This window comes from Manis pentadactyla, chromosome 2 (genome assembly GCF_030020395.1).
Source record: "Manis pentadactyla isolate mManPen7 chromosome 2, mManPen7.hap1, whole genome shotgun sequence".
NCBI classification, from domain to species: domain Eukaryota; kingdom Metazoa; phylum Chordata; class Mammalia; order Pholidota; family Manidae; genus Manis; species Manis pentadactyla.
The window spans coordinates 227,590,279-227,615,200 of NC_080020.1; the positions used below are offsets into that span (position 1 = coordinate 227,590,279).

At 47.9% G+C, this 24,922-nt stretch overlaps 1 protein-coding gene across 3 annotated transcripts in view; it reads right to left on the bottom strand.

Annotated features, from left to right (window-relative positions):
* The window catches only part of LPIN1 (lipin 1), a 116,118-nt gene that overhangs the window by 21,912 nt on the left and 69,284 nt on the right, over positions 1 to 24,922 (bottom strand). For 2 of the 3 annotated variants that reach the window (XM_036881653.2, XM_036881649.2), the window contains 11 exons: positions 24,121 to 24,250; positions 22,570 to 22,882; positions 21,452 to 21,545; positions 20,771 to 20,961; positions 19,738 to 19,831; positions 18,912 to 18,981; positions 15,772 to 15,864; positions 12,798 to 12,877; positions 7,711 to 7,837; positions 6,354 to 6,502; positions 5,759 to 5,845 (listed from right to left, as the gene is read on the bottom strand). In XM_036881653.2, the coding sequence (XP_036737548.2) occupies positions 5,759 to 5,845; positions 6,354 to 6,502; positions 7,711 to 7,837; positions 12,798 to 12,877; positions 15,772 to 15,864; positions 18,912 to 18,981; positions 19,738 to 19,831; positions 20,771 to 20,961; positions 21,452 to 21,545; positions 22,570 to 22,882; positions 24,121 to 24,250 (1,428 nt within the window). Of the gene's footprint in view, positions 1 to 5,758; positions 5,846 to 6,353; positions 6,592 to 7,710; positions 7,838 to 12,797; positions 12,878 to 15,771; positions 15,865 to 18,911; positions 18,982 to 19,737; positions 19,832 to 20,770; positions 20,962 to 21,451; positions 21,546 to 22,569; positions 22,883 to 24,120; positions 24,251 to 24,922 lie in introns of those variants that run through there. The other variant, XM_057497445.1, reaches the window with a different exon arrangement.

Below are 24,922 nucleotides of genomic sequence, written 5' to 3' on the forward strand. Positions count from 1 at the left end.
TATTGTAACAGCTTGGTAGGGTGATAGCTGGAACCTAGAATTATGTATATAAATGTTTTATCACTGTGTTGTACACTTGAAACTAATGTAATGTAATACTGTGCGTCAACTACCCTTCAATAAAAAATAATTATCTAAAAAATTAATAATAATAAAATAAAAAATAAAAAAATATTTTAAAAAAGGACATTAAAAAAAAAAAAAGAAGATTAACAAATGTTATATTGTGTGTTCAAATGACAGTATTTTAAGTATACTGGATTATATAAAATACGCTTAAAAGTGTGTAAATACAATCTATAAACTGATACCTCCCAAATCTGTGTTTCTAGTCCAGACCCCGCTCTTAAGCCCCAGGCGGATACGGCAGCTGTACCCACCTTACTCAGCAGGCACGCATCAGGTCTCCCACGGCTAACCCGCCGCACCCACACACGGCACTCCTCCCTGGCCCCCCAAAGCAGGCGGCTCTCATTAATCGGGTGTTAAGCCCACTCTCAGAGGCCACCGCGGGCTTCCGCCTTGCTTCACAACATCCGCCCAACCCCGCAGGCCCCTGCACTCTCAGCCCCAGCCCACCTTGCCCCACACCTCCAGGGCAGGAACTGTGATCTCCGCTGCTGGGCGGCCTGAACCATCTCCCTGTGTGCCCCAATCAGGTCTCCCTCCGCATAGCACCCCCAGAAAACTGAACGCTAATCAGATCGTGCTCAAAACCCTCAAAAGCCTTGCCATCACTCTCAGGTACAATCCAACTTCCTGACCACGACCTACAAGGCCCATTAGACCTGGTCCCCTCCCTCCCACCCCCCACCTGCTCCACCGCTCCTGGCCCCCAACAGGTGTCCTTACCCCTCCTCCCGATCTCCATGCTCACTCCTGTCCTGGGCACCTGCACGTGCTGTTCCTGCTGCTAGGAACACTGCTCCCCCAGACCTGCGGGCTTGCTGGCCCCTCACCTCACCATGGTCTCTGCTCAGACACCCCCTCCTCAGAGGGCCTGTCCTTGTCCCTGAGTCACGAACACACCCTCTTTGCCCTTGCCCCAGCACTGAGCCCTTCCTCGGTTTATTTCTCCTCGTGGCACTCATCACTAGAATTACATGATAGTCCTTTGTCTGCTGTCCCTCTCATTGATCCCAAAGTCCCTGGAGGGTGGGGACTCTGCCTCATTCCCTGCTGTAACCCCAGTGCCAAAGACAGTGCTTGGCAAACAGCAGGCACTCAGGAAATGTTTGCTGAATGAGCGAATACAACATCTGACTTACTGTTCCACTGTGAAGATCCTATGCTGGCTGAAGGACTTGTCTCTAGCCTTGCCTAAAGAACTTAATGTTTTTTAAAACCGGAACAGTTTTTAAACTTTCAAATAGGACACTTTTGAGACAAAGACAATCTAGAAATATCAGCTTGTTTAGAATACAGGGATGCATCTGAAAATCAACCTTTTTATAATTGAACATCTTTGTATTTTAGCTAATCAATGCAGTCTTCAAAAAAAAAAAACCACTATTTCTGGTAGAGCTCTTCACATCAAAGTCCTAAAAGCTGCCACCTGCAGTGGTCGGAGATGCTAATTTCATTCAAAACTTGGTTTTCAAAGACATTTCATGGTTTGATCATGCCACCGCGCTGTTCTCACCACACAAAGTATTCTGCTTCAAAGGCCATGACTAAACTTAGCTGGAAAATCAGCTAAGGGGAGAAATGCTTGTTGGGGGCAGCAGGGATACCTTTCCAGAGCCTTCACCCCATGAACGCTCCCTGAAATACCAAGCGCTCCCACCCAATGAGGTGGCGCTGAGTCACCAAAGCTTCCTCCCAATGGTGGCCCGCCGGGGTAGGACCCTCACTCAGAAGGGCAGCCAGTAGCAGGACATGCTCCTTGCACCCATGCACAGACACCCAGCACGCCTGTGCCAGGCCCCAGGCTGGCGGGGGGTGCTGGTGGGGCCTGTCCCGTGGGAACAGAGAGCACTTCCAGGACCACGACTACCGAGACAGGATGCATGGCAGAGCGAAGGAGGGGGCGGGGATCCCGGGTGGGGGAAGATGACCCCTGCCTGAGCACCCCACCTATGCCTCTGATACCCCAGCACTGGAACCGGCCGGGCTCTAGGGAAATGCCAGAGCCAAAAGAAAGACCATTCATGCCCAAGCTTGGTACAAACGTTTTTCTCCTCCTGCCCCCATCACTTCAGCTCTCTTAAAACATGTGGCCCAGAGAGATAGTAAAATAGCTTGGGAAGACTGCCTTTGTGGGTATTTGACAAGATAAGCTTCTAGATGGGAGTTTCTCAACCACTGACATCTTGGATGGAGTAGTAGTTGCCAGAAGGAGGGGGAGGTCCCTCCGGTGAGGCACTTAGCACACTGGGAGGCATTCCTGGCCCCCAGCCTAGGTGCCAGCAGCACACCCCAGTCATGACAATCAAGAACGACTCCATGGCGCAAAATCGCCCTCCACTGGGAGCCACTGCTGTAGAGGAGGGGACCTCGTAGCCCCATTTGCAGTCCTAAAGGCAGGAGAATCACCTGCTACCCTAAGGTGGAAGGCTCTGAGCCAAACCCAGCCTGGTTCTCACCGGCCTCAAGGCCCCCTGCCTTCCGGTGCCAGCCCACTTTCCTGCTCACTGAGAACTGCCTGCTCGCCCTCTGCACAAGAGCCCCCCTTCCTCAACTCACCGCGCAGGGCTCACCTCTCAGCCCCCCGTCTCCTGCTCCCACCTTTGATGAGCTTCCTCTCTTTCAACTCTGCTCACCTGATGGCACCCAAGTGCCGCCTTCCCACTGAAGCCCTCCCGGATCCCTCGCCCTCCCATCAGAACTGGACTCTCCTGCACTGTATCTCTGGAATCTGCACCTCGGGTTCCAGAATCACTGTTGTCAGGGGAGGGCTCTTGTCCGCTCCTACAGGGCCGCAGCTCCCTGAAGGGAGAGGCACTGAGCACCCTACAGCCCCCATACCGGCGAGCTGCACAGCAGGCCTGCATCAGGGGTGGCTAAGCCCTCGGGGCTGCCCAAGGCCCAGCGTGGGAAAGCAGGCTCTGCCGGACGCGCACACTGTGACTTCAGCCCCGCGGCCCCTCAGAACAGCATCCCCGGGCCAGAGGTAACCAACAGATCACCTGGTCTAATTTCCCTGTTTTCGAGATGAGGAAACCAGAGTTCAGAGGGGGGACGAGGTCTAAGGGTGCACAGTGAGCTGGCTCCTGGCTGTCGCCTGCCTAGCACCCAGGTACCCCGCCTCCTGGTCAGACCTTCTGTTCACATGATCCTCCCCCTCACTGGCAGGGCCTGCTGACTGTCATAACCCAAGGAGACCAGACGTGGAAGACGTAAAAATGCTGCAGGCCGGAGACAAAAGATGCCAGAGCGCCTGCTAACAATGACTGTTCCCACCGTCAGTACAAGGGCTCCGGAGGGGACACTCCTCGGGCCACAGATGGACTGAGCCGTCCAGGGAAACACGGTCATCATGCATTCTCACCAAGTCAGGGATACCCTGGACTGGTTACATGCACAGAAAACCAAGATAGAAAATTAGAGCAATTATTGCCCAGTTTAGCCACCAACTGGCCCACAGGCTCAATGATGTAGATATTTTAGGAAACGGTCCTGCTTTACCTTCCTTCTTCTTACTGAATATACTTGACTATGAGGGAGCTTCATTTTTCATCCATTTGTATTTGCTATAATTCTTTTTAACTAACAGCCAAGTAAGCTTTTTAAAATCAGGAACTGAGCGAGCTATTTTATACCCTCTCTATGAACAAGGTAACAATCAGCCGTTTCTCACGGATAATTTCTCACAGGCTGACCATATTCAAACAAGTAATTATATTCAGGAAAAATAAATAAATAAAACTGGACTCATTTTTTGTTATTTCCAGACAAGTGGCTGTCTATAAGACTGGTTTGTCCATCAGATGAGTACTGAAGTGCACAATATTTATGTGGGGTTCAAATTCAAGGAAAGCAGTGTGAAGAAAGAGTGATCAGTCCAAAAATCTTAAATTAAATGGCATCTTCTTCCTGGCACTCCAGCAGGCTACCCATTTCTCTAAATACGTCACAAGTAGGAGAGAGAAGAACGACTGGCCTCAGCAGAAGAGGGAGTCCCGACCCTGAGCACTGCTCAGTCACTGCTGTGGCTGACTGACCTCGGAGGAGACAGAGTGAAGCCCTGCCGGGGTGGGTAGTTACTCCAGCCAAGTTAACTGCGGACACCTTTCACCGAGTCCCAGCTGGGCTGGGCCCCCAGGAGAGGACTGAGGCCAGCCAGCCAGGCAGAGCTCAGTGGGCCCAGAGGAAGAGGAGATGGGAGCTGCCTGGGGCCACCAGTTCAGACCCGGGAAAGCATCATGAGGACTATGCCTCTGAGCCGGGCACACAGGCTGAAAAGACGAGATGCAAAAATGAAGAGGTAAAGGCACGCGAAGCTGAGGCCATCACCTGAGCAAAGCGATGGGAAAATGAAGCATGCAGCGGAGAACACAGCCTGCAGTAGAGCAGGAATATCTGGGGAGAAGTAGAAGAAAATAGGAATAGCAGAAGTCTGGCACCCCAAACTGCTAGGTTGAAAATCACACCAAGGAGTTTGCATTTTCTCCTAGAAGTGTTTGGTACTGAGCCGTGACGGCCATGGCCGAGCTGTGTTTAAACCCACCACCCTGGGGGCCCTGAACATCACTGCCTAATTGTCCGGGTGCCACTGCAGAGACACACATCAAACTCAAAGAATAAACAAATGAGGGCCCACTGAGCTCTCAACCGAAATGAACATACAAGAGGTGCACCATCATCCTCCCCAACAATTCTTACGCACCCTGACCCAATCGAAGAAAAGAACGGTCAGGTGTTCCTTGGTAAGCTACAACACAACTCTACTTTTCAAGACGATATCTTTCCTGGGAAAATCCAAGAGACACAAATCAAGACAAAAAAAAAAAAATGCTACTGTACCTTTTTCTTCCTAACGTTACAGTAAGAACAGAAACAGATTTATGTTTCAAAACCCAAAATGAATCAGCTGTAAGCTATTCCGTGGGCTGACCCACGAGGGTTTCTTTCAACTAAAAATAGATGCAATTTTCAGTCATGCAAGTCAGGACAGCTCATGAGCGGATTAATCCTCCTAAACAAAAAGGTCAGCCCCTGGTGAGGCTGTGGGGAAGAGTGTGCACACATACCATCTACAAGATGGCAGGCTGGGAGGACCTCTGGCAACTCAGTAATATTGATCAAATCATTAAACGTGCTCACATTCTACTTCACAGTAAAGAAAGTACTTTCTAGTAGCCTTCTTTATTTATTTATACACTCATTCTGCATAATAAATGCTACTGCACCACTGCTGGACCAGACCAGGTGGCCGAAATACGCACCGCTGGTGGGCCCACAGGGCCAGCACCGCAGCTAAAACCTGCCTGGAATTTGCACCGTGGTCGCCTGAAATAAACTGCTTGGCATGTATCAGACCACCATTTCTTCATCTGATTATCTCTGGCTCTGACTGAATCACAGTCCCTCCTCTAATGCTACCACTTTCTTTTCCATCAGGTTTCGATTTGTCTATTTCCACCTTTCCTGGCTTCAGTATTAAATTTGAATCTGGAGTTGGCAGCATTCCTGCTGATCTTCCTTGCCTGAGGGGGGCACCCTCTCTGTAAGGCACCCTGGCCACAAGGATCCTGTGCACAGTGTTGTGTGTACCCCGGCCCTGCGTGGGAAGCAGGGACAAGCGCTCTGTACTTACTGGCTCACTTTGTGGTACAGCTTAGCGATACCCTGGTGGGTCCAGTCCTTCCCGAGGGTGGGCAAGATGTGGCCAAGAGTGTCTGATCTAAATAAAGACAGAAATGAAAAATTTACAAGGGCACTGCAAAAGGGTAAAAAGCCCATTCTGACTCACTGTATCATAAATACCTCATATAAAATGCAAACAAGATCCACGACTCACTTTCTGGATGGAAGGCCCCACAGTCACGTGATCAGATGAGAATGCTCACAGAGGAATATGGTAATGCACAAAGGGCACCTTCCTCTGAGCTGGTAGCAAGTCCCTGACTTGCTGCTACTCCACACTGAAAGGCCATTCTGCAAGATGCTCTTCGGAAGCTTCCACACCGGCACCAAAATCAGGGAACTGACACCCCAGATGGAAACAGCTGCCAGCCCTACTTGCAGCTCGTTGATTCATAATCCTCTGCAAGCAGTGCCAACTGTACCAAAAGTTGAACTACACCAACCCGACAATCCCACAGAAAGAGGGGAACTGAAATGCAGGCTCCAGGTCTGGGGCTCTCATGATCAGTGTAGACTTGCCTGTGGCCTGAGGCAGCCAGCCCTACCTGGTGATGGTCCCATCAATGTCAGAAATGATAACTTTATCATCCCAGTTCCACAGATAAATGGTGCCTTCGCAGCGACACGTGCCTTGATACTGTGTGGTAACACTGAAAACCACGTCATTGGGGCCATTCTTCAACTTCAAGCTTTTCTGAAAAACATGAGCCATGGGTCCTCTTGAGGAAAAAGCCCGGATTGAGGGATACATGACTTCTGTTCCATGAGAAGCTGCATGAGGGTCTTAAAAAAACAAACAAACAAACACTGCCCTAGGCCACTGTGTAATTCTTTCTTCCTGTCTTGCTCTAGATGACAACCTTTTTTCCAGGATTTGGGCAAGCTGACCACCAGCTCTCCCACAGGCCCACCTGGAATGCAGCTCACCCACTCTCTACGGGGATGCATGACAGGCCACACGGCTTGCCACCCTGAATCACAGTCTCACGACAGGACACGTACAACCCCATGAGGAAATGAGGGGCCACAACGGGGGCGGCAAGGCCAAGTGTGGAAATACACTTCCCTAAGCAGCTGTGTTTATGGCAGGAAACCAGCCTCAGTGAGGCGTACCCAGAGGCAGGGACGCACGGGAACCGCATCAGAAAGCAAATTACTTGTGGCAGTTTTGCATCTCTTTGCTGGGACCCTCCAATGCATGCCAGCTGGCTGCCTGACTCAGTTTCCCCCAGCACTGCTGGCCAGAGCTGTGTGCCATGCAGCTGCCCTGGGACAGCCACGCTGCAGGGACACACTCAAGGCATTAGGTGGGTGTCTGGGCCTGACCATTTTCCCTTCTAGTGAAACACAATTACAACTGAGCCTGGCCCCCAACTAGCCCTTAGGATAAAAGCGAAAGAGCAGGGGCACTTACTCACTGTCTGATGACAGTAAACAGGTCCAGGGAAGGAAGTCCCAATCCAAATCACGGTAACACCCGCATGAAAGAGGACATGGTAACCAAGAGGGCCCCCTGCTACCTGAAAATGTCTAAATCCCATCTCGCAAGTGATTGATTCCCCCAACTTAGGAGATGCATTTGAGTTAGCAAACATGTCTCTAAAAGCGGAAGCAGCCCTGGCAGATCTGGATCTATCGTCATGTACACCTCAGGATAAATTAGCTCCATCAGGCTATTCCCTCCAACACTGGGAAGCAGGCACCTTTGGGGCTGTGTCAGGGAAGACAAAGGGTAAGTGATATGAGAGGCCGGTGCCAATGGAACTGATGTTGGCACACACACAGGGTACCAAAGGCAGGGAGTGGGGGACAGAGGACAGGAGGGACACCCAGACCATAAAACCCACCCAGGCTGGGTGGCCAGTGCCCACAAACGTGGCCAGGGAAGAACAGGACACTCACAAGCTGCTCTGAAGTGAGCCGGAGGGTCTTCTTGTAGCTGACGTTGGACAGCAGGGGGAAGTGGCTTGCACTTGATGGCTTGGCAGCTGCATGCTCCTCATCACTGGAAGATGATTCATGCTTTATTCTGGAACACACGGTGATGTAATCACCAATTAGGAAATGCATTTGAGTAGCCATTAAAAATGCATTAGGCCCGAATCAATGAGGGAGTCACTGGGGTCTCTCCTGAGTGCTGTCTCCTGGGTGGTCATTTACCACAGGCCATTACATTCATCAATGAACTCACTAAATGCCCATTCATAAGGGTGTTTCATCCCCTTCTTGCATTATTCATCTGGGGCTGCCTCTCCTCATTCACTTCCCTGTTTACCAGCTCTCATCACTCTATTTTAAACTGAGAAGCTCTTCGTCCTGATAAGCAGGCTCGAACTCCTCCTGGCCTGGGAGGACGCACACACCCCCTTCTCTTTCCTGAGGTGCAGGCAAAGCACAAGGAGTCCAAATCCCCACACGTCCAAAGCGACCAGTTCCCTGCATACACCTCCCCCAACACACAAGTCCAAATAACTGGAACACCCCAGGACCTACAGACAGGTGCCCATGAAGGCCGGGAAGACTCGCCGATCCTCCTCCCTAAGGAGGCTGCCCCCTGAGCAAGGGCGACACCGTACTTGCCGCACAGAATCCGCAGGCCCATACTCCCCACTCTCCCAGGCCTCTCCATCGGGGGGGGAGCTGGGAGGTACAGGTGGGGAGCAGTCTCACTTTCTTTAAATTGCTCATATAAAGGCTATCGGTAATTAGTTGTTTCCTCGATTAGAAACCTGCTCTGGCATAATCCCCAACCCACGTATTAGCTCTACTTCACAGGACCATTATCCTTAAAAATGTCTTAATACCACATGACGTGTTTAACAAACGTCTGTGAGGCCCAGCAGAAAAGGCCGAGAGGCCCCAAGCAGGCATGTTGCAGCCCCCTGGTGCGCGCCTCCTGCAGGGCTTCCGGCTCTGCACATCCCTTCAGGCAAGATTTACACACACACAGGGGCTCCGAGTCACCTTTTCATCTCACGTCCCCTTGTCCTCCTGCCCGGTTGTCCCCCTTGCCTCCCTCCCCTCCCCTGGCTTTCCTGCCCTTTGTGTGTTCATCCCAGAAGCAGCGCCTACAATACAGCCACAAACTGGGGCACACAGCAGGGAGGACACTGTTCCGTTCCTTCTACTGCCTCTTCCTTGGAGACGCGGCTCTTTCCACATCGAGCATGAGGTGCCCCTCCCTAAGCACCTGCTGCCCCCACCCCACAAGAGGGAGTCTGGGGGCTGCCCGCCGGTTAACTGGAACTCATTCACCCACGATTTACCTGCCCTGTGCCAGTTGCTGTCCGTACAGCAAACACCCCAGCCCATTCCCCAGGGCTTTTTGTCTAAACAGTCACCACACAGCAGGGCAAGTGCTGTGATAGGAAAGCAGAGGACACCACGGGAGCAGCTGGCCTGGGGGCCTGGGCTGTGCAGAACCACCTGGGCGGGAGTTAGACTTGGCTGTAACTGGCACACAGCCCTGGGGAAGGAGCCAGGGGGAAAGGTGGCTTTGTCCACAGAGGACTGAGTGGGTACGTAGAATCCTGGTTGGTACGTGGCGGGACTAAGCTACATGTGGACAAATCCACAACCAGGACACTGTGGGCTGACGTGAGGCAGAGTAGAGAAGGCACAGCAGTTAGAACCAGAGAGGTTCACACCCTATAGCAATCTGGCTCTGTTACCTTGCACAAATTCCTCCTTTTCTTTCAGCCCTGATTTCATTATCTTAAAATGCAGAGGAACAAACTGTACCCCACCCACCAAAAAATTCAGGCCTGCAGCCAGATAACACACAGAAAGAACCAGACTGGGACACATGAGTCCCAGTAAAGGCCTCACATCTCGAGCATCTTCTCTGGGCCTCAGTGGCTTGTCTGTAAAACAACACGGTCCCACAGAAGCCCTTTACAGTTCCAGTCCCTGTGGATCCTGTGAACGATGCCAGTTCTTCTGAACCAACAACCGAGAGATTTCCGGTGACAGTGGGCATAGTTCTGGAGCCAGTCCAGCCTGACAAGTGGCTGGGTGGGACCCGAGGAGCTGGGCTACAGGCTCCTCATTGAACAGGAAAATGTTTATGTTCCAGCCAAACAGTTTGGAGTGAAATGAGATCCAAATGTGAACCAAAGCTCTTAATGACTACAGACTGATGTGTGCCTCTGTTGGAATGATGCGGAAGCAAGACAGAATAGTGGTTATTTCCATCTGCTGCTTTAAAAAAAAACCTACCATGTTAAATCCACGCAGCATGCCTGTGTGAGGGAACAAGACAGGAAAACACAGATACAAAACCTAAAATGGGAGTTGTACAGTTGGCGGCTGGTAGTTCCGGCTTACGGCCAGTGCACACGGTCATCTGTGGACTCTGCCACGCGTGGAACGACACAGCTCCCGCCCCACACCGCCCTCCGTGGTCCCCCACTCTTGCACCAGCTCATTAAATGCTGCTCGCTTTACAGCTTCTGCAAGGAGCTACAAAACACAACAAAAAGGCTCATCTCACTTGAAAGTCTGTGTTCAGACGAGTAACTGTGAACGTCTAAGTTAGCACTTGTCACAGTGAACAATTTTCAAATGGTATTTTAATGATTTGTATGGTGACAAGCTGTTTGCTCAATTAAGAGACTTCAGGGACTGTTCTGTCAATCAAGTCCGTCAATTAGGAAAGCACTCCAATGCCTTTTTTTAGACAACTGCAAGAATCCAATTAGGAGACTGAAAGTCTAAAATGCCAGTAAAAATTAAAAGATTTAGATTTCTCAAAAGAACTTTATATTAATACTTTTCAAAGTCTCAATTCCTTTTCACAAGAGTCAATTCTTCAGTTTTTAGATTTACTAAAGCAGCGCATTCTGTTTAACGGGAAAAGCATTTTGCCGATATGTAAATAGGGTTTCAGACAGTAAGAAAATCCCGGACACCTCAAATAAACTGTGCCAGCTGATGTTCCAGCTTCGGGGAAAGCTGCAGAGGTGTGTGCTGCTCTCCTACCCTCAGCCCACCCAGGGCTCCCCCGGGCCCCCAGGGCTACTGCTGGGAAGGGGAATATTAATACTAGTGGACCCCCGGCCCCTGCCCACCAGGTGATACCAGCTGCCGCCACGTTCTATTCCTCCTAAACCTCCCTGAGCCTAGGCCCATCTTCCACTAGGTCTAAACGGGCGCATTGCAGGCTGAACTTGGCAGACACCTGAATTTGGCCATATTGCTAAGTATATTTTAAAACATCTGAAACTGCACAGCTAGGACACGCAGGGAAGTCCTCCAGATCACCGCAGAGCCACCCTCCTGCCCCCTACGCTGCTCTGCTGGGTTCTGCATCTGAACCTCCCTTCTCATGAAGCTGGTGTGAGGACTGCATGTGCCAATGTCTGCGGTGCTGGTGACACTCTTAACCCCATTGCACAGATGCAGGAGACATGGAGGAGCTGATGAATTCGCCAAACATCACACAGCAAACCGACAATGTCTGCTCTCATGTCCTGTTCGTGCTGCCTCTCTGGAAATCACTGCCAGGGCAGAGAGCATTCTTCAAAAGAATTCCTGAAGAGCAGGACATTGCCAACACAGCTAAACCACTGGTTTGCGTCACTCAGGCCAGGCAGGCCAGTGTATCTGCCAGTGTCCCTCTCATGGCATCGACTCTCTGTCCCATGCAGTCGCCCCTGGCTGCTCTGGACAACAACGTCATGCCCGCTCCTTTGCTCAGATTTGGAACGGAGTGCGCCTGAGGCCCGGATTCCAAACCAGATGGGCCGGACTCCAAAGTCCGTTTACAACCTGCTTCCTCCCACTAATATAAGTGAACAAGTGCTCACAGAAAATCCACTGGCTGCTTTACACATCCCTCTAAGGACAGCCCATTGTCAACTGGTGCTCTATCCTGAACTCACCTGCCTTCTCCCTCCCAGGCTCACTCCAAGTCAAACTCAAAATTCCAGGTGGGGAAAGTGTCCAAATAATCATGCCTGAAAGCCCTTCCCCAGAGAACAAGCCAAAGACGGAGGGTGAACAGAAAAGCCAATCCAGTGCCCTTCCCATGTGCAGACAGACAACAATTAAGATGTCAAAATGCATCCTTCTACCTATATGGGTCTCAGTATCCAATAGTGAATTCTGAAATAAAATCATTTACAGTACAGAGTCTGAAGACTTGAAATCTAAGCCTTCTTCTCCTGTGGATCGACAGTGTTTGGAAAAGTTTTGGCAGTTCAGTAATAGCTCAACAACATTTATGAAATGCCTGCTATGTGCAAGGTATTGGCTTGGCCTCCAAGACACAAAAAGGATTAAGATATGTAACCTGCCTTCCTTTAACAGAAGCATTTCCTGTCTGCTAAACAAGAAGTGCAATCTTGGGTTTCTTAAGCACAAGAACACTCAAGAGGCAAAGTTAATACGTAAAAGGAGTTACATTAGCTCATTCAGTATTATTACATGCTATCAAGTCCACAATTAGAGGGTGATGGCATTGCCCTCAGAGTAGTTATCCTCAAATCCATACAAAGAGAAAAAGCTGATGACAAAACACTAATAATATTGACCTGTTGCCAAGTTAATATGAATCTACATCGATACTTAGAAAAATGTCAACATTAAGTCCTGGTAAGTAACCTTCGAGTCCTCTAGAAGGGAGACATATTTTCATGTCACTGCTTATGCTATGGCTTATCACGGTCATCACCACCACTTCTGCACTCCTCTGTACACTGAGGGCTATCATATGCCAAGACCATGTGAAGTGCCCTAGTTCCATGACCTCATTTAAGCTTCACATTTCCTTTGCAAATTAGATATCTAAGGGGCAACGGCCTCCACGTGATTCCTAGGAAACCAAGTTAAGTACTGCTCCAGGTCATTGGAACCCAGGTCTGAGATCCAGGTCTGTCTGGGTCCAAGGCCCGTGCTGTTCCTTGAACCCCATCAGCATCCAACAGGCATGTGCTGTGAATGTGAACACAGAAAGGGGCTGCCACAGCCTCAGTGGGCTCACACTGTACCTGGTGGCCATGCTAAGCTGTGATGGCTGCTCCCCGGGACTGCGGCTCTTTCCATCCAAGCACTGCTCTGGCTTATTTTCCTGAAGAACAAAAGGAAGAGTCAGGGTGGACCAAAGAGAAGCACCTGCACGACAGCTGGTGTTCGAGGACAGCTCCCCTAAGCCCAGGGCAGTGCCCCCAAAGCCTTCCCCAGTGGCACAGCCCCAAGGGGCGGCAGGTCCTAGTTACTTCTTTGCTTGGAAGTATACAATCAAGCTGAGAAATATTTTGGACAGAAATGAGTCTGTTTTCCCAAAGTGTTTGTGGCATCAAACCAAACTTCATAATCACTGTAGCTTATGCAAATGCTTTACCAAGGGCTGCTCGGATACCAAGGGCTTTCAAAATATTTTCTTATAAATGCTGATAGAAATGCTTGAAAATATTTTCACACCAGATTTTGCTTGGGAAAATGTGGATGCATTCATTGTCTCTTTCTCAGTATTGCATACTCATAGAAGATCCTCCTCTGATGTGCTGGAAAGAGCCCTGCAGTTCTAAGATATCTATCTGGCTCCTTCCTGAACCTCTCAGTTAGGAACCCTGGACAAGTCATGGAACCTTTCAGAGCCTTGTTCCCTCACCTGTAGGACAGGAATGGTAACATCTGTCGCCTAACACTCCTTCAAAGATGAGGGACATGCTGCGCAGACACAGGGCCTGGCCCACAGCAGGCAAGGAGCCGAGAGACACCCACCCGCCCCATGGACTTCATGGGATGCCATCAGAGGCCAGACAGAAGTGTCAAAAGGACAGAGGATGTATAATTAAATCTCATTACTTGTGGTCATTTGGTCAGAAGGCAGGTTAATGCTTTCAATATTAGTAAAGAAAGTGAGTGACATAAACAATACATCAGAGTGACCATCTTAACACATGATGAGTATAAAACATTCCCAAATACTCTTTAGCTTTTCGTAAGCACACAAATTTATTGATGTGATAACATGGCCAGTAATTTTTAATCTACTTATGGAGGTAACTTTGCCACAACAATCAACAATTCTTTATTAGATTAATTTAAAAATCTGTATCTATCTGAAATAAACATATTTCTATATTTTTAAGAAATATATAATTGCATAACTGATCCTTATTTCATGTTGCCATCCCCTCAATTCAGGCTGGTGAGCATCTGGGCAGTCTACAATAAATAGATCTTCGAAAGAGACTCCTGCCTAAATTCTAAAACATTCTGTTCTCTAGTAAGGTAACTGGAGAGGCCCTTTATGCTTTTAGTCTCCTAAAGAAAGCATATGTTCGCTCTAACTTGTTTATACCCCTTGGAGATAATGGGACAGTAAGTAAAACCCAGACCAGGTATGTTCACAGAAATGTCAGAAAACAATTCTATGTTGATGAAACTCTTGCACCAGATTTTTTTTTCCCTTTGAACTCGTGGAATATAAATTGAGCTCACTGGCACTTCCTTTACCTCTACAACAACCAGCCTGACTGCAGTCTGTGAAGTTTCTTCAACCTGTATTCCAGCAGTGACCAGCGTACCGTCAAACATTTGGCAAACCCCTGCTCTGGGTCCAATATGGGGGCCAGGGATACCCAGGGATCAAAGCCATACATGGTCCCTGTCTTCACAGAGTGTAGGGAGTGGAAAAGGTGATGTTAACCAAATAATCACACTACTATGTACAGCCTGCAAACATGGATGAAATTTATGGAGGAGAAGTTCACGGGCAGGGCGCTGAGAGCAGAGAGCAGCAGCCCCAGTCAGCCTGCTAAGGAAGGGCCAGCTGCCTGGTGAGTTAAGTGAAACGGATGAGAGGGGTCCTCAACAGCAGGCAGAGAAAACAGTACACGCGGAAGTCCTGGGGGAGAGCATACTTTCAGCCATGATGCTGCAGCACCCCGGGCAGGGGAGACAGCAGACAAGGCCAGAGAGGCAGGCAAGGGCTAGGAGACACAAGTCCTGCAGCCTGTATTAAGGATATCGGGCTTTATTAGAAGAGCCCTGGGAAGTCACTAAAAGTTTTTAAGCAGGAGTAACATAACCTGGGCCAGTATCCTAAATAGATCAAACCAACTGCAGTATGCAGAATGAAGAAGAGAGGACCAGACTGGACACCGACTGACCATGTGGAAGCGGTGATGATGGTGGCAGCCTGGATTTGTGGGAGTGCAGCAGGAGAGAAACGGATAACTTTGAGAAATATTTAAGCTGGGAAATGGATAGGACGTGGTGATGGACTGAATGTGAGAAGTGAGAAAAAAGGAAGTGTCCATCCTATGGATAGACAAGGGCACCATTTTCTAACTATGGGCCAGTGAAGGAAGAATTCACAAGAAAATCGTGAGTTCAACTTTAGAAATGAAGAATTTGAAGTGTCTTGATGTGCTCCGGTGGAGATGTCTGCCTAAGTGGCTCTCTGACAAATGGACATGGATACAAAAGGATGTCTGGCCTGGAAAAAAAATAGGCTGAGCGATTGACAAAGATCCAGAAAAACTATAAACATTCACAGGAGTAGAAAGTTAAAGCCACATATATTTGACATGCCACTTAAGTGAAATGATGAGAAGATCTGGTCTAGCACTATAATACACCTCATTAAAATCATACTCACAAGCAGCAGGAAGATATTTAACTTGAGAAAAAATTTAAACTATCAGGATGAACCCCTTCTTTTTACAGAAGAAGAAATGTTCCAGACAGGGAGTGATTTAACCACAGTCTTCAAGCTAGGTAACTGAGTCAGGGGTGAGCCCAGCCCTCTGCGCACCCCTCCTTCTCCTCTGCTTTCCCCACCTTCTCGGAAGCCTCTCCGACTTTGTGGCAGAGCTGCCTAATGAAAACTCGGTGTTCTGGCTTATGCTTATTACTCTGACGTATGAGCATGAAAACAAACTCCACTACAAAAACCAACACTTGCTGAACTAAGGAGAAACGCTCTTTCTGGGTGTTTGTTTCCAGGCTTACCTCTTTGATTGTGGTATTTCTTCCCCTCCATGAAAACCACCATCTTCCTCCCTTTCTGGGCATCTTATCCCTCATGATAGATTCCACAGTGGCCTGTTTTAAATGGATGGTAACATAAATAACGGAACCAAAAAAAGATCAACTTAGCACATTTAAACCAAAAGACTCACACATGCAAATTAAAGTAAAACTTAAAAAAAAAAAAAAACAGAGAACACACGACATACCATTTGTTGATTAAAAATTTTCGAGAAACAAAACCTAATGGCATCCAAAATCACAGTAAGGTAACTTAAGCATGAAGACTTAAGAAGATGTTAAAGGAATAAACAAACAAATAAAGAAAACACAACACAACAACAGAAAAAGAAAGCATTGAAAATCATTAGTGATTAGTAAGACCATAAGTTTTCAAGTTAAAATGGTTTACTGGTTAACATATTGTTACTCTCAATATGATGATTATAAAATAAAGAATGAAATGCTTAATATGGGGTATAGGGTAAAACAGTTTTATATGAAAGATAAAATGCACAGGATCTTTTTAGTAAATGTAAATTTACTAATTTTGAAAAACTGAACATTAATAGATGCATCTGACTTAAAACCTAAAGGAAAAGAACATTCATACTTCTGCCCTGAACAAATGAGAGTTTAATGGGGGAAGATTCAATATTAATTAACAATTTTCTAAGTATTTCCAAAGAACAAAATATCTATCCTGAGGCTAATTCTAATACTGAAGTAAATATCTAATTTCCCTTCCTTGGTTTACAAAACTATCAGGTAACTAATGCCTCAGCTAACAATGAAAGAAAGATTTAAGTTTTCAACCAAACCGGCTGCAGGTAAGATAAATAATTCACATATTTAGCCTAAAGTATGCTTTTATCAATCATTTTAAAATCCCACACACAAAAGAAAACCCGAATACACTAAAAAGCAAACCATGCAGACCCTTTTCACAAACAGGATAATCCATAAAGATGACAATCTGTTCCTCCTAAATTCACCCATAAATGTAAGAAAACCCCAACTAAAAAAGAGTAATTTTCAGACCAAGATACACTGATTCTGAAGTTCATCATTAAAACAAACAAAAACAGCCAGGACAATTCACAGACAGAAGAATAATAAGTAGGCACAAGCCTTAATAGATATTAAAATATACTTAAAAGCTACAGTAATTGAAAAAATGCAGGGTTGGTACATGAGTGAATCTGTTCATGGGACAGAAGACAAAGTCCAAGAATCAATCTCAACAATACAGGACAAAGTTGTAACTGCCTATGAGTGAGGAAAAGGGTGATCTAATGAAAGCTGCTCAGATAACTGGGCAGCCATGCCAGAGCCTCCTTGGGAGCGTCATCCCCTTTCCTTCCCATGGACACCTCCACAACACCGTCAGGAATCAGCCTGCAGTATATTCCGGGGAGACAGGCTCAATTCCAGAGGACGACCCTTGACGGGTCTACACCATTCACAGGCACCCCATATTCTGCCAACGACTAGTTCGGAGGTGATCGTGTGACCACAATGCAGCCAATGAAACGTGAGAAGTCCGCCTCCATCCTTCCTCTGTGGGACGTGGCTGCGTGAGGGGTCCGTGTGCAGAACTCTCATCTCGTGATCATAGAGGGAAAGCCAAGAGAATCGCAGAGAACTAAGCCAAATTCATCAAGCCTGAAACTGCCAGCCTCTAAGATACTTCTTGTGTAAGATAATGAACACCTTTTAAGCTGCTTGTGGTCATTCTGTATCCTGCAATCAAAGCATCCTGTTCAATGACCAGCTGGGGAAAAATGGACGCGATTCCTGAAACCTCACTCATCACACTCAAAACAAAATCTACATCGATCAAGGATTTAAGAAAGTACTTAAAGATGGCATATTTTCACAAGTTTTGGAAATGGAAGCAGAGCTGTTCTAAGTATGATAAAAAAACCCAGCAGCCATAGGAGGCTGACAAATTCCACATACAAAAACAATTGTATATTAATAAACACCATAAACAGAATTTTAAAAACTACTGACAACTTGTAAAAAGATTAGGATGCCTATCACAAAGATGGATTTCCCTAAGTTTACAAACCATGTGTAGTTCTTTTTCTGTGAACTAAATCCTTTAACTATATTCTACTGAATTGGTCTTTTCTCTTATTAATTTGTAAGAGCTGAGAATTCTAACATAAAAATTTGTCCCGGGTCATGGATACCACGAGGAACCTGGCAGAGACAAAACAAAAATCACACAGGAAAACATGCCCTCGGCTCAGTCAGCCAAGAATCCTGGCAGATAAAGATGAGGTCCCAAACCCCAAATCCACACACACACAAACACACACAGCAGAGAACGAGCCCGGACACCAAGTCAGAGTAGGCCTTCCAGAACCCCAGATAATCAGATAGACTACCATACCCAAAGCAGTACAAAGCACTTGCTAAGCATACAAAGGATAAGACATGGTCTCGGCAGCAAAAAGAATGTATAACCTAGTAGGAGGACATTGGAAAAATGAACAATTCCAAGCCGAGTGTCCAGTGCCTGACTATGGGGAGGAAGAGGGCACAGGGGGCCACAGCAGCGCACCTGCCCCGCTAACCCGGCCTCTTCCTGCAGCCACTCACTGCTGTCCAGGTCAGCCTGTAGCTGCCAGGCCCTGCATTCACCCACCCGGCATGGGGCTCACTGCCCGCTGAGCCATGCCTGCCCCTGGCACGGACACCTGGCATCAGGGCATCTTCTCCCTGCCCCAGCCCACCGCCTGCCCCAGCCTGCTCTTCTCTCAGCATCCCAGGCTCTGACATCAGGCATCCATCCACTCTGCCCCACCTGTGCCCCTGGCACAGCAGGTGTGGGGAAGAGCCCTGGAGGAGGCAGGCCATGGTCTAGCACCGCTACAACTGGGAGGTTCTGCCTTGATAAGCGGGCATAGGCAAGACAGGCAGGGTTCCAAAGGATGGATTCAAAACTCCATCATTTAGATTCATCAACTTCTAAAAGTGTAATGCAATTAACTGTGTAATTAAAAGCGTAATGTGATGTAAAGTGTGGTTTCTAAATGAAAAGTTAAACCCCAACACCAAGGTTCATCCATCCATCATCTGAGTGTCCCTTTTCTTTCTCATGTAAAGCTCACCTTTGGCAAAGGTTTCTGGAAGGCCTGCATTGCCAGGAGCAGAGGGCCTGCTGTTGCCCAGTTGTAATATCTGACACAAAACAATGAAACAGATGTCAAAAGATCAAGATTCAGACTGAAAATCTTTCTATCATGAATCTTTCTAACGTCATGGAAATCTCTGGAACTAGAGTTACAGAGCCCAGTCCGGTTGCCAACACCCCGCCCTCCCACCCCACCCTTGGGGTGGCCCCTCTTCCATCCGCCCCACACTGAGTGGACAAGCAGCTGGTGTGGCAGCAGCTAGGACAGTCACAGGTGGCAGGAGACCCCCAGGGTTGGCTGGGGAGCCACCCAAGCTCCCCTGTGCATCCAGCCACCAACAGATTTGCAGCATTTCCTGCCACGCTTCAAGGAAAAGGAACTAAGTGTCCTATATTAATACACAAACATCCACAACCTCCTCCTTGGGAGAAAAGCTTGCCAACACCAGCAGTCTACAAAAACACTTGTCTATCCGTTGACTTCAGACAACGAAGCCTTCGGGGGACAAAAGTTGTACCAGGTACTCTACAGGCCTAAATTCCTCAGGCCAAGTGCCATGACTTTACACGTTCCATTCTAAAGTTCACTTCAGACCAGTATTAAATCCACAAGATGGATAGTTTCATTGACCTATCAGTCATGTAACAACACAGAATTCTGGTAAGAGTGAAAAGATTGTAATAAATTTTAACAGACTTTATTTTATACATTTCTAAGGCTTATTGTCTAGGTCTCTGCATTTGAAAAAACAGACTGACACACTGTCCTGTGGCTGCCAAAGTGGCTTTCAAGAGGAACCTACTTATTCCCGATCTTCACCACCAGATTGGGGTCATCGATGAGAGCAGGGTTGTCCACAAACTGTTGGTATGACACAGCTTGTTCCAAAAATGCATCTGTGAAAGCAGTTGTAGGGAAAAATATAAGGAATATTTGAGTCCAAAAAATAGGCCTATTTTCCACTCATCATTCACAAGTGTTTTCTGAAAGTTTATGCAGTCTAACTGCACCAACAATTCTCACAATGTATTTGTAAATAGGGCTTTGGTTCACTCTGGGGGCAGTGTCTGTGCAGGACCGAAGGGAGGCTGAGGGTGGCCTGAGGCAGGGAAGCAGGTGTGTGGAGCACAGGGCATTATGCACACATCTGCAGAAGCCAATGAATGCTGACAGCTCAGAAACCAGGCCGCCGTGGTTTAAGTCGTATTTATTAGAGGACCAGCAGGGGGGATGAAAAAGAGAGGACAGCAGAAGTGGGAGGAAAGGGACACCGGGCTACCAGGCCCACTCAAGGCCTTTGTTGGCTGGTGACGGCTGACTGTACCAACTCCGGCCACTCATCACAGAACCGTCACGACACTGGAAAGCACTTGTCATGAATACTGGGGATGCTAAGAATTAACTCTCCACCTAAGCCAATCCTAAGAGAACCCACCTGGGAAACACTCCTACACCAGCTCAGACAAACCCGAGACCCCACAGTGCTTTGGCACATTTAATAACGTTGACTTTCCCAGGACACTCAGGCCCTGGAAGACACCTCTGCAGGACAGGCATGGGGCAAGGGGACACACACCATGCTCCGCAAACTCGCCTAACGGCAAGGGACCCCAATAACCTTCATGTTGCCTGAGCCACGTGGGGACCAGGAGACCCGAGGCCAGCCAGCAGGTCAGCAACATCTGGGGCACAAGCAGTGAGCCATCTGTGCCACCTTTAACCACAGGCGAGGGAAAACGACTTAGAAACTAGAGAAGCCCAGCTTCCGGACATTTCCAGCAGCTGCCACAAGAGGGAGCCCCCGGCTGGAGGACCAGCTCCACGCCGGCCGGTACCTTTGGTTATCTCCCTGTTGTCGCTGAGGCCCCCGCAGAGGGAGATGGCGATGGACGGCAGGTCCCTCAGGCCGTCCGAGGTGCTCTCCATGCCGCTGTCCATACCAGAACTGCCCACGGACTGCGGGGACTGGTTGGCTGACCGGGCTCCATTGTCGCTGGCATGTTTTGAGAGCCCAGAAGGATCTCCGCTGGAAGGAGGAAGCGGGGAGGGCCCCTGAGCATTCTCCTGGTTTGGGGGCTTACACAGACATCAAATGATTCCCGATGTGCAAATGACTTAACCTCGGGGCAGACTTTTCATTAAAACACCATGACAAAGTAAAACGAATTACCTTAGGAAGGAAAGCAATTGTTTTTAGCCTATCGCATCTCCTGGTATCCCCTCCCAAACCCATGGGAAGTGACCTCGAGGCCCGAGAACCAGTGAGCTGCGGGCCACCGTGGGGGGCAGCCTGGCGCCTGATTCCTGTCCAGATGGTGGGAAGCGAGGCACACTGAGATATGCCCACACCTACATCTACAGAGCAAGTGCAGTTTTCAGTGGCTGCTTTTCACAGTAAAATCTGAGCTTCCCCCTGCCCTTTCTTACTTTCTTATCAAACTTAAGGAAAAAACAAACTCTCACACATTAACACTCAGATTATAGAAAGTGATATGAGGATTAAAAAGAAATTTTACTTTTTGGGGAAATACAAGGCGGCCACTTCTGGATCCATATCCGTGAGGTCATCCAAGTAGACGCCATCAGCACCAAGATGTCTGCTTCGCTTGTCTGCAAGAGCAGATGGGTCAGTCGGAGAGCACCATTCCTCCAGGGCCAGCCTGGGGGGCTGCTGAGTAGCTCTAGAAAGAACACTTAAACACCTGTGTGACCTGCTCAGAAGTACCCTAACTGGCCCAGAACAAAAGAGTGAGAAGTCAGCTGTACAGCACCACCCTGGGGGCCACTGTCCATCACTGCCAACTGTGTGGCCTTGACTGAGTCACGTGACTTTGCTGAGCCTGGGTTCCCATCTGTGAAGTGCCCAAAGTGTACTAAGCACTCAGTATACTGAAGCAATTGCTATTATTATTATTAAATGATAGGAGCTTCCATTAAGCACCTCCCCATTAATACTCCCAAGCACAGCATCCCAAAAGGTTGTGCTTCTGGTGGTCACCGTGCACCATGATGGCAGGCATGCTGTTTGCTTCTGCCAGGGAATTACATCATTGGTTCATACAACTGCACAAGGCTGGGTGGCTAACAGATGCTCACTCCTGACGTGCAACCAGGGTGCATTAAACTAGCATTCATAGAGCACCTACTATGTGCCAGCTACTACTGTAAGCACAGAGAAAAAGGTAAACCAGACCAAAAAGGTTCTTGATTTCATGGGGCACATATATTCCAGTAGGGAAGTCAGGCAAAAAAACGGTAATAAACAAATGACCATTTGAAACAGTGATACAAGCTATGAAGAAACTACAACAGGGTAATGCACTAGAGAACTTGGGGAGAGAGGAGACAGGGCCAGGATTAGCTTAATAATCAACTCCTATGAGCCCACAGTGTGCTGACGACGACTTAATCCCCCTGGATCCCAGCACTGTCAGTCTGGAACATGAGGGGCTCATTACACGGTCCCCACGATCTCCTTAGGTCTGCTTTTCTAGGACTAAATTCTGCTAACTAATATGTTCAGCAAAAGGAGACAGAATGAATGGGACGGGATTCAGGTTCCACCCTAATGTCCTGTGTAGTTTGCAGGGCACCGAGTCTGCACAGCAGGAGCTGGAAGCACCGGCCTTCACACCTTTTCTCCTCGGAGAATCTGTCTTGCTTGCTGTAGGGGCTGCGCCAGCACAGAGAGGTTTGGGGTCTTCAATCCTAAGCAGAGGCAGCGCTGCTACCCCCAGAGCCTCGGCATCCTCTTCATTACCAAACTGCATCTCTGTCAGGGGGTTGTTCTGCTCTGAAAGTGGCTGCCCAGGAGGTGCCCTGGCCAGTGTGGGCAACTGGTCACTAAATGCATCTGAAGATTCGCTCTGAATGGCCTGAAAGTGCACTTCGTCACAGATTTTTCTACTGTTCAGTGAGCTGGACTCTTTCATCTTGTGTGGTGATGACTAGACCAAAGGGGAAGGGACAGAGAGAAACAGAGAGGTCAGAACAGGGGCAAACGGAAAGACCAAGTTAACCAAAGACCAACGACCAGTCAATTAACAATCTGCACAACTGTCCACACACTTTGCGGGGAGATACTGACGCCTCAGGAGTCACCTGGTAATTTCTGGATCTGCCAAAAGGTCTGGAAACCAAGCATATTAGTTTCAAAGGGAATGAACTTTTGTATAAAAGGCCAAATGGCAACAGACATGAGATTAGCAATGGCAACCAAGTGGGGGCGCCACAAATGTTCCACAGTGGAGTATTTTGAAGAAATGTGAGTTGCAATTACATGCAACATGGTGAATCTTGCAAAACTAATCTGCACTCGAGTCAAGATTGTCCTTACCTTTGTGGCGGGTCAGTTTGAGGAATAGCTAAATGGTGGTCACTTCCAGGTTGCCGGTGAAGTCCTGCTTCTTGCTCTGGGGGCAAGTTGCATGAACTATTTACTGATGTATGTGCTTATGATCTGGGCACTTCTATGTGTATTGTATTTCAGGAGTTCACCCCCAAAAGCGTAAGCGAGTAAGTGAGATTTGGTGGTTCATTCACATGAGTGGAAATGTAACATTTCTGATCCTACCTCTCTGAGGAGTTTCCAGTTATGGAAAAGATTTATCCCAGGAAAACTGAAAAGGAATTTAGGGGCTAAAAAGGGGGAGGGGATCCTCATTTCTGTACCCGATCTCACAGCTTCTAGCACAACTGGGAACGTGACAGCAGGTCTCTGGTTGGCACAGTTTTGCCAGAAGAAGTGATGGGTTTGCACTTTCACGCTGTTTCTCCAGCACCGAATGGCATGAATTTGTAAACACGGTTGGCTGGGTCAGCACTACGGCTTTTGGGCAGTGAAATCGGCATTTTCCATGAAAGCTAAATATAACCTAGAAAGGGGATGAGATCTACCACATTTGGATTCTTTATGGAAAGTTTTCAGTCTTCATGCCTCACTCCTTCATTCATTCATTCATTCATCCATCCACTATCACAAACATTTACTGGGGACACAAAAGTATCTTCTACAGGCCTTACAATATTAAAAGGAAAAACTCAAAGCAAAAAACACAGCCTGCAATAATATAATTCAAGATTCTTATAATACACAGGAACAGGAAATAAAATTCCTTGACAGTGTCCATTTCATGTTATTTGGAACTAGCTTCAGTGTGCAGCAGACTTGAGAGGGAAAACTTACCTTTGCAGCTTGTGGTAATTCTCCCCAAAGCCAGAGCATTTCTAGGTTATTGTTCTGCATCGTCCTATCCGGGGGCTTACTGACCAATTCTGAATCACTTTTAGGTGTTGAAGGTCGGGAAACTGAAGGACTTAAGAAAACACAAATCCATGACCGAAGTGAAAAGAGAAGCTTTCCTTATTGTTTTTGGCCTCAAATTTCATGGTTCAAATAGCCCAGAAAATGCCCCAGGCTGCCATTCCCTCCTAAGCATGGCTTCATGACACAGCCCATCAGACATCACCAGGGGCCCAGGAAACACATGTCCAGGTAGACGAAGCTCCCAGTTTGGGTAGCCTGTCCCACCTGCTGCCAAATCCAAATAAGTAAAGATGAGAAGTAGCATTTAAAAGGGAAAACTGAAAAAGAGATGAAAAAAGAAATGGAAAATGTAGTTTGTTCTAACCACAAAATCACCCATCTTTCCCCACCTCACCTGAGCTCACCTCTCCTGAAATTCTCAATTTCCAAATAAAGACTCTCAACTCTCAGACAGCTGCAAAAGGGTCCTGGCCATCTCTGACATGCACCCATGGTATTCTACCTACAAAATATTTTAAATCTTCACTGGCTCTGTAAACAGGGAAATTACATCAAATGCCAACTTAGCCACAAATGCTAGATGCCACAAATAAACTTGCTAACATGGCAGGAGTCTCTGAGCTGAGATTTTATAAAATAGTGGACCTGCAAGGCTCTTTCTGCAAGAACATATGGCGCTTAGTTCTCGGGCCAGCTTTTAATTGGTTGTAACCTGTGTTCT